Below are 13,224 nucleotides of genomic sequence, written 5' to 3'. Positions count from 1 at the left end.
AATTTTGACGAAGTCCCATGTATCCTTTTTTTCTTTATGATTATGCTTTTGGTGTTATATGTAAGAAATCCTTTCATTACCCGAAGTCACAAATACTTGTTTTTATGTATTCTTTTAGTTCTTTAATTTTAGATTTTACATTTAGGCCATGGTCAATTATGAGTTTGTTTGTTTTTTAATAACTTTCAAGGTATGGATCAGTGTTCATATTTTTGCACAAATATCCTAATTGTTCCAGTAGTATTTGTTGAAAAGACTGTCCTCTCTTCATTGAATTACCCTTGTACCTTTATCAGAAATGAATTGATTTTATATGTGGGAACCTATTTCTGAGTTTTCTTTTATGTTCCGTTAGTCTGTGTGTCTATCCTTTTGCCTGTACAGTATTATCATGATCGTCACAAGTAGAGTCTTAAAATCAGGTAGTGAGTCTTCTTTTTTCTACTTTTCAAACTTGTTTTGACTACTCTAGTCCTTTTTACTTTTCATACGAAGCCTTTGATTTAACATACCAAGCCCGAGTCTATTAAACATACTAAGCCCGAGTCTATTAACATGAGAAGCGCCTACTTGCACGTTTGGCACTTGGCTGCCATCTGGGAACTTTTATTGACTTTTAAAACGTTCCCTAAATAATGAAGTTATTTTGCTTTAGGTCTGAACTGAATCACGTGCTTTCTTTTTGGGAATCTGGAATTTTGGTAGTTGTAGTTTGGCAAAAAATGCCTATGTGACCAGCTGACAATAGAAACCCTGGACTTTGAGTCTCAACTGGGCTTTCAGGGCAGAAATGTTGTACACACATGGCTTCAGTTTTGCTGCTGGAGGGAGCAGGCACTCTTTGTGAACCCTCACTGGAGGGAGAGAGCATGGAAAGCCTGAAAATAGATTATTCTAGTCTTTGCTTTAACTGATCTGGCTATGTATCCTTACTCTGTTGTTATAATGATTCTTAGCTGTGACAGTAACTTTGTGTTTAGTTATTTGTGTCCTTCCAGCAAATCACTGAACTAATAGGTGGTCTTGGGGAATCCCTAAACACATACAGTTTTGAATAAGGGAAAGATGATACTGCTTTAATTGTATAAAACTATAGAATTAAAAGTATATTTTTTAAAATTTGTGAATTTTGAAGTAATGAATTATTCTGTCTTTTTCTCTTCTTTCAAATATGACACCAGGGCCAGTGTCCTTATTATCCTTATGGAGTAATAGACTCAATACTGCCAATTCCAGAAAACATCAGGAGTTTGCTGGACGTTTGAACTCTGTTAATAACAGAGCTGAGTTATATCAACATCTTAAAGAGGAAAATGGGTTTGTATTATTTATTGTAAAAGTTAGTTTCGTTAATTGCCTTATTATAATAAGTTAAAAAATAATCAGCACTGCTTGTTTGTTGCGTTCAGCTTTTATTACTAATGTGATGAATTGATACAAGTTACCTCTAGAAAGAAAAAAATTACCTTCGATTCTTTGTACTTGTAAAAGACATGATTATATTGATTGTAATCCTGAAAGTTTGTACTCCTTAGAGCATTTTTTTCATTGCTCAGTAAACATCATAGAGGGAAAAATCATAGAGAAAACTTAGTATACGACACTGAATCTGCATAAAGTATTGGGGGGAAAATATTTACTATTAAGTAATACAGTGTTAGGAATATTGATTTTCATTGAATAAATCTTGGGTCTCATTATTTTGAACTCTTTTTTTAGAAGACCTCTTGAAAATGCATTGCTAAAGAAATATCTTTAGTGGAAAAAGGAAGTAACTCCTTCATTAAATGGCAGAAGTTTTTTCCCTTAGTTTTGCTTGGACTGGTATTATGAGAAAAGTGGTCTTTGAAAGGAAACCTTGGGAAAGTCGCTTGATCTCTCTGGGCCTCAGTTTTCACTCATCTGCAAAATGAGGAAGTTAGACTGTTTCCCAGAGAAACTCGAACCTTAGCTCTTTTCTAAAGTGCTGACTTTTCTTTTGCTCTATGAATATGTTATAATTTAATTTCATGTGAAAGGTAAGGAGAAAGATATGGATAGTTAATGCATATTTTATTTCTCCAGCTCATTTTTTTCCCTCCTATTTTTCAGAATGGAGACAACAGAAAATGGAAAAGCTAGCCGGCAATGAATGGTGACTTGAGGAACTTAATTTACTATATTGTATAAATATTTTGGGCGGAATTTGATATAAGAACTTTTACAGCAAGATTGTATAGTTATGTTGCCTGGACTGGTTTTTACATTTTTAAAATATTTCAACTAACTGTATCTTTTTTGTATTAATTGTAAAATTGGCACATATGTCAAAAAAAAAAAAAAAAGAAAATTGAGATTTGTTCTCCCAACTCACACAAATTTATTTTATGGTAAAGGGTTTTCCCTCTGGAAATGTATTTTAAAAAATTCTTAGGCTTCTCTTTGCTAAATAAAACTCTTAAAATATCTGAAATGCAAAATATTGGAGTATTCCTTTAGGAAAATATATTCATTTAATGTATATTCATTTAATGACTGACAACTTTTAGAAATTAAACAAAATGTATCAGAATTTAGGTGAGATTTGCAATATTTAATTTCAAGTCTTGCCCGTTAATCTGCAGCATATACACTACTTTTTAAAAAATTATGTTTTTGTTTATTTTGTGTTTTATTTTAAGTATTTTTGTTTATTTGTTGCCAATTTTAAAGCAGAGTTTTCAGATAGTTGGTGTAAATTTATATTAACCCGTATTGGATAATGTTAAATTTTGTTTTCTGCTAAAAATTTAGCATCCATTGACTTTTCATATTGAAAGAGAAGCATAAAGGAGATTATGTAAAGAATTACAAGAAAGGAAAACACTAGGTTATTTCTATCCTTGAATAGAATCTTGGTCTCCTCATCTCTCAGAAATGTCATGGTTGTATGGTACATGTTTGGTGAGTCTTCTTGTGCTTCTTCATCTGGAAGCTTGTAACATGTTGCAAGAAACATGTTATTTAAATGTTGAACGCTATTCTAGGCTTGTCATTTTTCCTTGAGTGTTTAGTAGAGGAAGGAAAAACCTCTTTGTTTAAATATAAAGATTCATTATTTTCTCTTAAAAAAACACACAAAAAACAACTGATGTTTAAATGGGTTCAGCAGGTTCCCTTGTCAATCCAGGGAAATCTACATTGCTCTCTTTTATAAATTCCTGTCTCATTCTCAGCCCTCGCATTTGTCCCCTCCCCTCAGCTAGAATCATTTGTATTCCATACCACTGTGGAGGTGTACACCCACACGAAGCATATGTCAGCATGACTAGTCCTAGTTAGCATCTTAGACTTGCAACATTTAATGAGTTGTAACCCAGTACTGGAATATTGCATCGTATTTGCTTCTGTTCTGGTTCTGATCTTTTGTGTCCTATTCTTTTTTTCCTTATTTTTCAGTTATACTTGACATACAATATTATATTAGTTTCAGGTACATAATATAGTGATTAGACATTTATAGAACTTACAAAGTGATCACCCCGCTAAGTCTAGTACCACCATCTATAGTTATTACAGTATTACTGACTATATTCCCTATGCTGTATTTTATATCCCAGTGACTGTTTTTATAACTGGCAATTTGTACTTCTTAATCCCTTCACCTTTTTTGTGTCTTATTCTTGATTCTTATTTTTCAACTTGTGTCCTGTTGGAGTCTCTTGTTTATATTTATGTATGTATGTATATATGTATGTATGTATATATGTATGTATGTATTTATTTATTTGAGATCCAATTTGCCTTATTAGACGGTTCATGAATTGGACTGTATCCATCTAGCAAGTAGAAGGGCACACCCGTTGTTTTTTTCTGTATCCAAAAATCTTTCTTTCACAACCCATCTTCAAACACGGGGATCATTTTTTACTTTCAATTTATGTTTCTCCCTTTCCCCAATGTGCTAAGGCCATACTGCTTGTTGACACAGTCTTATCTATATTTCAGTCTCCATTTTAGGTACTACTTATGAACTGTGTTACTATGCTCTACCTCCTGGGAGAATATTTCTATGGCTGCATTTTTAATTACTGTGCCACTAGCTTCCTATATTATTTCATGTTGTTTGTTGTCAAGATTATCCTGCTGACTCATTGTAGCGGTTTAACTAGATGTCTTTTAAGCCTTCTTTCACTGCTCTAACCCAGTCCCCAGCACTCCCGCAGAGGGGCAGGCAATGCTTGGTCTTATCTTGAAATATATATTCCAGCCTTTTGGTGGAAGTGACCATTTTAGGACAGAAATAGAGAAATGACTTGTAGTTGTTGGTTCTTTTAAAACATCCATATTGAGGATTTACTAGTCAAGAGAAGTAGACAAAAATAAAAAAAACTCTTATCACCCATCCAATACTGGAGTCTAAGCTTAAGTCTAGACTTAATGATTGTGGGAATCAAAGTTACCCTAGAGAGAAGACTTTCATACACTTTCAATATATTAAAAGCTTCTGACATCAGTATCACTGTAGCAAAAGACATCCCTTGTTTTGGTCCCCTACCCGAAAAACCGCCACAAAAATTTGGCATCCATCCACAGATAAAAGTGCCTTTGAGGGAGCTGTGAGATCCAACATCATATGCCAAGGGACCTGGGAGGAGTCTTGCTCATCTTTGTGTCCGGTAATAGGTGGACAGATCTACCTGTGGATCCTGCGGTAACTTGTGAATTGGATCCAGCTCATCAGCCATGGTCCAGGAGCCTCTGGAAAACACTATCTTAGACTATCACTATGGACACGAGAGCCTTTGTGCAAGGAAGTCCAGGTTGCTAGAGGAGAAGTTTTAGCACACTGTTGGAGCAAATAATTTAAGTCTGGACTCATTGAAGTGGGTAAGAGAAACAGCTTGATCTTACCTGCATTACCCCTACTATAAGGCAGCATAGCTCAGGGCTAAGAGAGCTCTCAGCCCGTGATTTCTCCCACAGGAGAAAGAGCAAGTGCGTGAGTGAGCACCTGGCTTTCCCAGTTGTGCAGGACGCTCCCAAGGAGTCTCATTTCTTTCACGTCCCACCTAGAGTACTGAATCGTAAGCTACATCATGGGATGGGGCGGGGCAGAGGCTGGGCGAGCCTCTCGAAGGGCATTAAAGGGACATGGGTCCTACTCACTGCATTGTGAAGTCTATCAAGAAGCCCATCCATAAGCCCTAGGAACGCCTTACCCATCGATTTCCCCAGTGGCCCATGGGCAACCCCCAGCTCTCTGGGTGCCTCACACACCTCTACCTGTGGCCAGTTTGTTGCGCACACTCCTGATGGCAGCGATGAAAGTGAGCTTTGACAAATAGTGACTGCAGGCAGAAAGCTGGCTCAAATCTGTAGGCCCAGGAAAGGCTACAAACTTCCTTTAATATGACCTTTGGGGAAAAAAAGAGAGGCTTTTCGTCACTTGGCCTGGTACACTGCAGGACCAGAGAAGGCATACAACCTTAAAAATTGTGCTACAAAAGGTAGCAAAAAGTGTGGAGTAGGTGTATCCATGGAAGATCTGAGATAACCTCAGAACTTCTAGCAGGACTGATGGAAGGGCATCCTCCCTCCCCCCAAGACAGTAAAGGCTGGAGGATGTGACGGCTACTTCAAATGCAAAGAGCAACACGGAACTTCCAGGAACATGAAAAATCAAGGTGACATGACGCTACCAAAGGATCACAATAATCTTTCGGTAACTGAACCCAAAGACATGGAGGTCAACGATTTACCCAATGAAGAATTCAAAATAGCTATTTTAAGGAAACTCTATGAGCTAGAAAACACAATTCAACAAGATCAGGAAAACAACACATGAACAAAATGGGAAGTTTAACGAAGAGATAGAAATTTTTTAAAAAAATGGAAATGCCGGAGATGAAGAGTAGAATGAATGACATGAAATGGAAAATGCAAGAGAGAGCATCAACAAAATCAGTCAGAAGAAAGGATCTTATATAGAAGACAGGGACTTTGAAATTATTCAGTCAGAGGAGAACAAAGGAGAAAGAATGTAAAGGAAAGAAGGAAACCTATGTGTTCTATGGGTTACCATCAAAAGAACCAATTTGCAAGTTATTAGAATTCGAGAAGACAGGGAGAAGAGGGGGTGGAGCCAGAAAGCTTATTTAAAGAAATGGCTGAGAACTTCCCATATCTTGGGAGAGTTTTGGATATCCAAGTTCATGAAATTTGCAGATCAACAAACAAAAGTTAAAGAGGTCCTCTTCAAGACACATTATAATAAAACTCACAAAAATTGAAGACAAACAGAATCTTAAAATCAGCAAGAGAAAAAAAGCTTGTAACTTACAAGCTAACCCCCATCAAACAATTAGTGGATTTTTCAGCAGAAACTTTACAGACCAGGAGAGAGTGGGCTATATTAAAAGGGCTGAAAGAATAAAACTGCCAAATAAGAATGCATGGCAAAGCTGCCCTTTAGAAATGAGAGATGACTTTCCCAGACAAAAGCCGAGGGACTACATCACCACTAGCATACAAGAAATACTGAAAGGAATTCAAGTTGAAATGAAAGGATGATAATTAGTAACATGAAAACATGGCAATCTACAACCCATGGTTAAGGTAAGTATGTAGTCAAATTCAGCATACCCTTAATACTATAACATGGTGCAGTTAACCACTTTAGTATGAAGGTTAAAGAACAAGAGTATTGAAAAGAACTATAGCTATAATAATTTGTCAATGAATACATAATATAACAAGGTAATTTGTGATATCAAAAACATAAAAAGAAGTAAAAGCATAGAGTTTTTGTATGTGATTGAAGTTAAGTTCTTAGCATAAAATAGACTGATATATCTATAAGATGTTTTATGTAAGCCTCATGGTAACATAAGAGTGAAACTCAGAAAGTGGATCAGTGCTTACAGGAGGTGGGAGGGGGGTGGGAAATGGGGAGATGTTGGTCAAAGGATACAAATTTCCAGTTGTAAGATGAATAAATTCTGGGAACCTAATGCACAGCATTGTGATTATAGTTAATACTGCGTTATAGATTTGAAAATTGCTAAGAGAGTAGATCGTAAATGTTCTCCCCACAAAAAGAAATGGTAATTATATGACATGATGGAGGTGACAGCTAATGCTATGGTGGTAATTTGCACTATATAAGTGCATCAAGTGTACATCTTAAACTTACACAATGTTATATGTCAATTATAGCTCAATGACGATGGGGGAAAAGATTCTACTGACTAAAACCTTTATTTTCATAATCATAGGATAAGATACAATTTTCACAGTTCTCTCTTCATCACAAAATATGTTTGACAAACAACTACATTCATAAGTACTAAGAGATTTTACTCCAAAAAGTTTCAGTTCGAATATTGTTCACAATCATTGTGCGGGCATGTGCAAACATCGTTACAACTTATGACTAGACTTATTAATGTGTGGATTGATTGACATTGGTGATCCATGTAAGTATTAAGAATCAGCCTGAACAATACCCAGCTTACTTTTGGAGGAAGGTCATCAAGTCTTTGAATTATTGAATACTACACTTGTATTTCTGACTTTACAGTACACTTAGGGGCCATTAGTCGAGGGCAAAACAGCCTACCATATTTTATTCAAGATTGTTTTATGAAGCATTGAGTTGTTTGATTTATTTCTGGCACATTTCAATTAAAATCACCAGTATAATTACACGCATGTAGAGAACAAAAGTGTCCAGATGCTGATTTTGTTATGGAGGTGCTGCTAATATGAGCAAATCTAGATATTTCCATATTGTTCTAAAGATTTGAAGCATTAGACTTAATTTAGGAAACTCCAGGATCTGAATTTAAACTTAATTAAGTTTGATTTCATTGAGCTCTCTAGTTCTGTGATAAAAATGAACATATTTGTTTGAACCATATGAAATTTTCAATTTTATATGCAAAACACAGTTGGATAGTGGCAATTTCATATGGTTTAATCTGTATATAGTCTTTATATCCTGTCTGAATATTCAGTAGAACTGTAAATTTGGCAGGTTGTGTATACTGAAACAAGTTCCTCCTAGTGAAAGCTACAAATTTAATTTAGTGCCTGATTAGAAGTGTTCCTATTTCTAACATTTTAACTTAATTCCATGGCTGTTCTCAATGAATTAAAAATGAAAAGCTCCAAAGGAGAAAGCGTGATATTGAAATAAAATGCCCCTATAATTTCTTTCTTAGTAAGGAATGGGATAATAATAAACTATTTAGATTAGAATATTAAAAGGAGGAATAAAATATTGGCCTATATAAAAATAGACACTACATTATATTTTATATACTTACCAGGTTGAAGGACAGTCATGGGAATCGTGTAAAAGGGTAGAAGAGAAGGAAAATTAAACGAGAGACGTAGGAATAATGACGTGTCACAGGACCTGCAGAGGTATTCCCCTCACAAGACTGAAGACTAAGAAGGCCAACCAAAGATATGCCAACTGAGATGCTGGTAATTACTTCCAAAAACCCATGTCTATGAAATGGTGGCAGGGAAAACTAAATTGCAGCGATTAAAATGTTATTTGAATGAAATTAGAAGTAGGAGATGTAAGTGTGGTCAGCTGTTTGAGAAGTATGGAAACAGAAGAGTCCTTGCTGGTTATGGTAACTTGATAAGAGAATAGAATTGAAGGAAGATTTGTTATTTTTTGCTAGTCTTAAAATTAGTATGATGGGCTTATTTCTTAAACTTTTATTTAAGTGTGTTTCTCCAGAACTCATAAGCTCCAAGTCAAGTAGTTGTTTCAATCTAGTTGTGGACGGTGCAGCTCACAGTGGCTCATGTGGGGATCGAACTGGTGACCTTGGTGTTAAGATCACTGCGCTCTAACCATCTGAGCTAACCGGCTGCCCCCTGGTGGGTTTATTTATAATCTAAAGATAAAATACAATGGAGAGATAAAGATTCAGTAAGTCTTTGCTCATACATAGTAGAACTTTAACCTATTGCAGAATTTATTACTTATTAAATTATTTGTGTCTTTATGCTGAAGGTTGTAATGAGTAACGTGGATTGGCAGTTTACAGCATTTTTCACATTTGGGGATGCTATCACCAGTGGTGCAATTACTTTCCATAATGGATGAGCTATTACATGAATTGTTTATGGTAGTAGTGGCCCAGGTGACATAAATTTATAATTGACCATCTGAACTTCCAAGGGGAAATAAGTGGTTAGAATTAATTGGTAGTGTGTTAATACAAATAACACAGAGGATGAATTATTTATTGCTTATCTTTTGCCAGTTTGATTCAGCAATTTTTATTTCACCTGATTTCTGTATCAATTAGCCCTATGTCTCATGCAGTTGTTGTGCACTTGGATTTCTGATAGCATTACTTACTTTTCCTCTGGCTAAGGAAAATTAATGGCTAATAAAATCCTCTGGCTAATGAGATCCATTTCATAATGGAATGGGAGTTGATATTTTGGAGGTTGGGAGAATGTGAGCTGTTGTTTCTGTGGCAGGGATCATATTTTCTCTATAAGGTTGATGGTGAAAAGATAATGGTACCCCTCTCCATAACTGAGATGAAGGTGGAACTTTACATTCCAGGACAGGTGGCTTTCGGGTTCTTAGCACATACATTCTTGGTTCGTATTATTTATTGAAGTTCTGCTGTGAAACACCAGGGACTGAGGAATAGGAAAAGTCTTAACAGTTCTTACAGGAGTGGTAAGCTACACTTGCTGCTGCTGCCACAATCAGTATACACATACTTACCAACAAAGCCAAAAGAATGTTTCTAATCCAAGGACTATTTTCTATGCTGCATGAGGCAAGAATGCTATTCTCTCTCTCTCTCTCTCTCTCTCTCTCTCTCTCTCTCTCTCTCTCTCTCTCTCTCGTTAGTTTCATGTGTACAAAACAATGCAATAGTTAGACATTTCACCCCTCACAAAGTAGTAACCCTCCCCCAATATATTGCCCCTCTGACATCGTATATATCTACTACAATTCCATTGACTCTTTTCCCTATGCTGTACTCCATATCCCGTGACTATATATATATATATATATATATTGTATGTCAACTATAAGAATGCTATTTTCGATTAAAAGCCCATTGTCTGGCTCCAGAATAAGGCCGATCCCACTATATGTGATGTTCTCAATAGTACCAAGTTTGTATTCTGGAAACAGCATATGCAGAGTTTGGATGGACGTTTCCATCAGGTCTCCTTAGGTTAAACATCACTTCCTGAATTTTTCTGTTAGGATACCATTTTGGAGAACTGCTGTTGACAAAACATAAAGCTTTGTTATACCAGGATACAATAGTAAACCCTGGTCTCAGGGTAGTTAATACAATTTGTTCACGGCGGGTGGTGTTTAGACAGTCAGAGTTTAGCAAAAAAACAACCAATCCTCTCTTCTTTATAAATGAGTAGAAATTATTTTTTGTTCGCAGAGTGTCAGGGAGTACTTCTGGGCAACTTTAGTTCAGTGGTCAAACGCATCTGATTCTGGGGAGTAGCTAGGCCCCCAGAATCAGTGGCACAGACTAATTTCCTGAGGGGAATATTGAAAATCCAGCTCTTGGGGATATCCACAAAGAAGTTGATGAGTCAAATTAAATTGCAGCCAGCTTTCTAGGCCTGAAGGGTATTTACTGATTTTATGTCAAGCATCAAGTGAGTTCAATTTCCGTTTTTCTGATCATAAAATGTGTCAGGAGGGATTTGGAAATGAAGTCTGTGCCCAGTAGCTGCTGTTGTAAATTGCATTGGATTAACAACTGTTGGAAATGTATTGAATTGACATAGAAGGAACAAACAAGAAACAAGTTTCAGCAAATATCACTCTATTTAAATGTTTAAGGTTGTCTTGATGGTTGACTTATTTCCCCCACATTAACTTTTTGAATAGGAAAGTGGGAAAGCATCTATTGGTACTCAAAAGATATATGTAGTAAACCATCCTTTATTTGGTTACCACATAAGTAGCTATACAAAGGAATGAAAGGGACTGACGTCTTTCATCTCTGTTTTTAGCCTTTGATTTGGGGACACTTCCTTCATCTACTCAAGGGTCAGGTTCCATCAGTCTTAAGCCCTGTCTGCTCTTCCGCTTCCGTTTTCTTTCTCCCACTTCCCTTTCTCTCACCTCCTCCCTTCTTCATCTTCCCTCTTAGCATTAACTGGTAGATTTTGCATTATATTCTTGATGCTGCTTCTACATATTCATGGAGTTTGTTAGTTTCTAAATTTCCTAATGCTTTCAGCCTTAAATTATAGTATGGAAGAAGATCCTGAAATTAGCTCATTAAGTAGTATCAAGTAACCAAGTCTGGGTTAGGGAGCTTTAGGGAAACAATATTTTGGTAGTGGGCCCAAATTCCTGAATTGATTGATTGTGTGTGTGTGTGTGTGTGTGTGTTTGTGTTTAAAAGATCAACAGAGAAATTTTTGAAAGTTCAGGACATTAAAGTTCTATAATTGAATAGAGACATAGTAATGAACTAGTGCTTAGATTTCAGTTAATACATTTAAATCTCAAAAAACCTAGAAAACAATTCAAGCTCTGCATAGATATGGTTTGGTGTTGTCTGAGAAGGAAGATGAGGTGACTATCACAAAAATGGGAATATGCTGCAGTACATATAATAAATATGTATAACAAAAGCATGTGGCTTTAGATATTGTGGGTGGCACTAAGTTGGAAAGGAACAATTTCCTGCTACTGGAAAAAACACCAAGGAATCTAGAAGATAGAATGAGGCAATCACTTGATAACCAGAAAGAGTATTTTAAAGTGAGATCTGAGCCCTCTTACATATTTCATGGGATTGATTAACAGTATTATGTTCTAACTACTAGGGAGGTAAGTTTCAAACAGGCTCAAGTTTCATCAGCTTTGCCATTCCTTGGTCATAGAATTGCTTACCTGGATGTGACATGTCCTCAGGTTTCTGAGATTCAGAATGAAGATCACATGTGGTCAGAACCTTTGTTGCTTGAAGCAGTTCATACTTAGTGAAAGACAAATTGGTTGTACTTTGTCTAAATAATGTTTTTTGGAAACTGTTAATCCAGACAAAATAGCATCTACTTAATTTAGCTGTTTAATTCAAACATAGGAAATCCCCCCAAATTAAAACTCATTTATGAAATTAGGAAGTTACCATACAAGTATGCTTCAATATGAAACAAGTTCTAAGAGGATCACTGATACAGGTAATCTAGTTCAGAGAAGATGAGCTGCAATGATAACAGCTTGCATTTAATGAATATTCTCCATACGCCAGGCACTGTGCTAAGTGCATATTTCATTTTATCTTCACAGCAAATACATTGGGATAATTATTATCCTCAATTTATAAATGATTTATTATTTATAAATGAAATATGAAATAATAAAAATGAAATAATAAAATTAAGTAGCTACCCGAGGTCACAGAGTAGTATATTATAGAGCTAGATTTTGAACCCCTGTCTGACTGTTGGTACTGAGTTCTTTTTTAAAAATAATTATTTTTGTTTTTCAACTACAGTTGACATACAATATTGTATTAGTTTTAGGTGTACAACATAGTGATTAGACATTTACATGACTTACGAAGTGACCACCCCAATAAGTCTAGTACCCATCTGACACTATACATAGTTATTACAATATTATTTACTATATTCCTTATGCTGTGCTTTACATTTCCACGACTATTTTGTAACTATCAATTTGTACTTCTTAATCCCTTCCCCTTTTTTACCCATCCTCCAACTCCACTCCCATCTGGCAACCATCACAATGTTCTCTGTGTGGATACTGAGATCTTAATTACAGTATTGCCTGTTTGCAGTATATCATGAGAGAGAAGCCAAATAAAAGAAGATGGTCTTAACTTTACCACTAGAGATTGAGTTTGTTAGCAAGCATTTTTCTAACTATGTGGACCATAATGCTTCAGCAGATGATTGGTGTCTTTTTGAGATAATTTAGGCATAATACTAACTAGACAGAGCATGGTCTAAGTTATGGCTTGTCAATAGTTGATAAATTTGAATATTGTACTTAATGTGTATAGGGCATGAGATGGGTACTGTATTTTGTTGTTGACTTTTCTTACATAATATATTTTTAACATTTTTTCCTCCTGAAAATCACGATTGTCCTTGTAGAATTATTGGAAAATCCAGAAAATGTATAGAAAAGAAAATCAAGTATTCATAATTTTACCACAGTTAACATTAGGCACTCTATTTAAATCTTAACATTTTAAT

General features: G+C 35.7%; 1 protein-coding gene across 7 annotated transcripts in view; it reads left to right on the top strand.

Moving 5' to 3' along the window:
• The window catches only part of INTS13 (integrator complex subunit 13), a 31,123-nt gene extending 28,664 nt beyond the window's left edge, over positions 1 to 2,459 (top strand). For 6 of the 7 annotated variants that reach the window (XM_074325903.2, XM_074325900.2, XM_074325904.2 and 3 more), the window contains 2 exons: positions 1,182 to 1,317; positions 2,092 to 2,329. In XM_074325903.2, coding sequence (XP_074182004.1) covers positions 1,182 to 1,317; positions 2,092 to 2,131 — 176 coding nt within the window. In that variant the 3' untranslated portion in view covers positions 2,132 to 2,329. Of the gene's footprint in view, positions 1 to 1,181; positions 1,318 to 2,091 lie in introns of all 7 variants that reach the window. The other variant, XM_074325901.2, reaches the window with a different exon arrangement.
• The last annotated feature ends 10,765 nt before the right edge of the window (positions 2,460 to 13,224 follow it).

The sequence above is a fragment of the Rhinolophus sinicus genome, chromosome 1 (assembly GCF_057876585.1).
Source record: "Rhinolophus sinicus isolate RSI-liver-muscle chromosome 1, RSI-T2T, whole genome shotgun sequence".
NCBI classification, from domain to species: Eukaryota; Metazoa; Chordata; class Mammalia; order Chiroptera; family Rhinolophidae; genus Rhinolophus; species Rhinolophus sinicus.
This window is presented reverse-complemented; position numbering and strand designations above follow the sequence as displayed.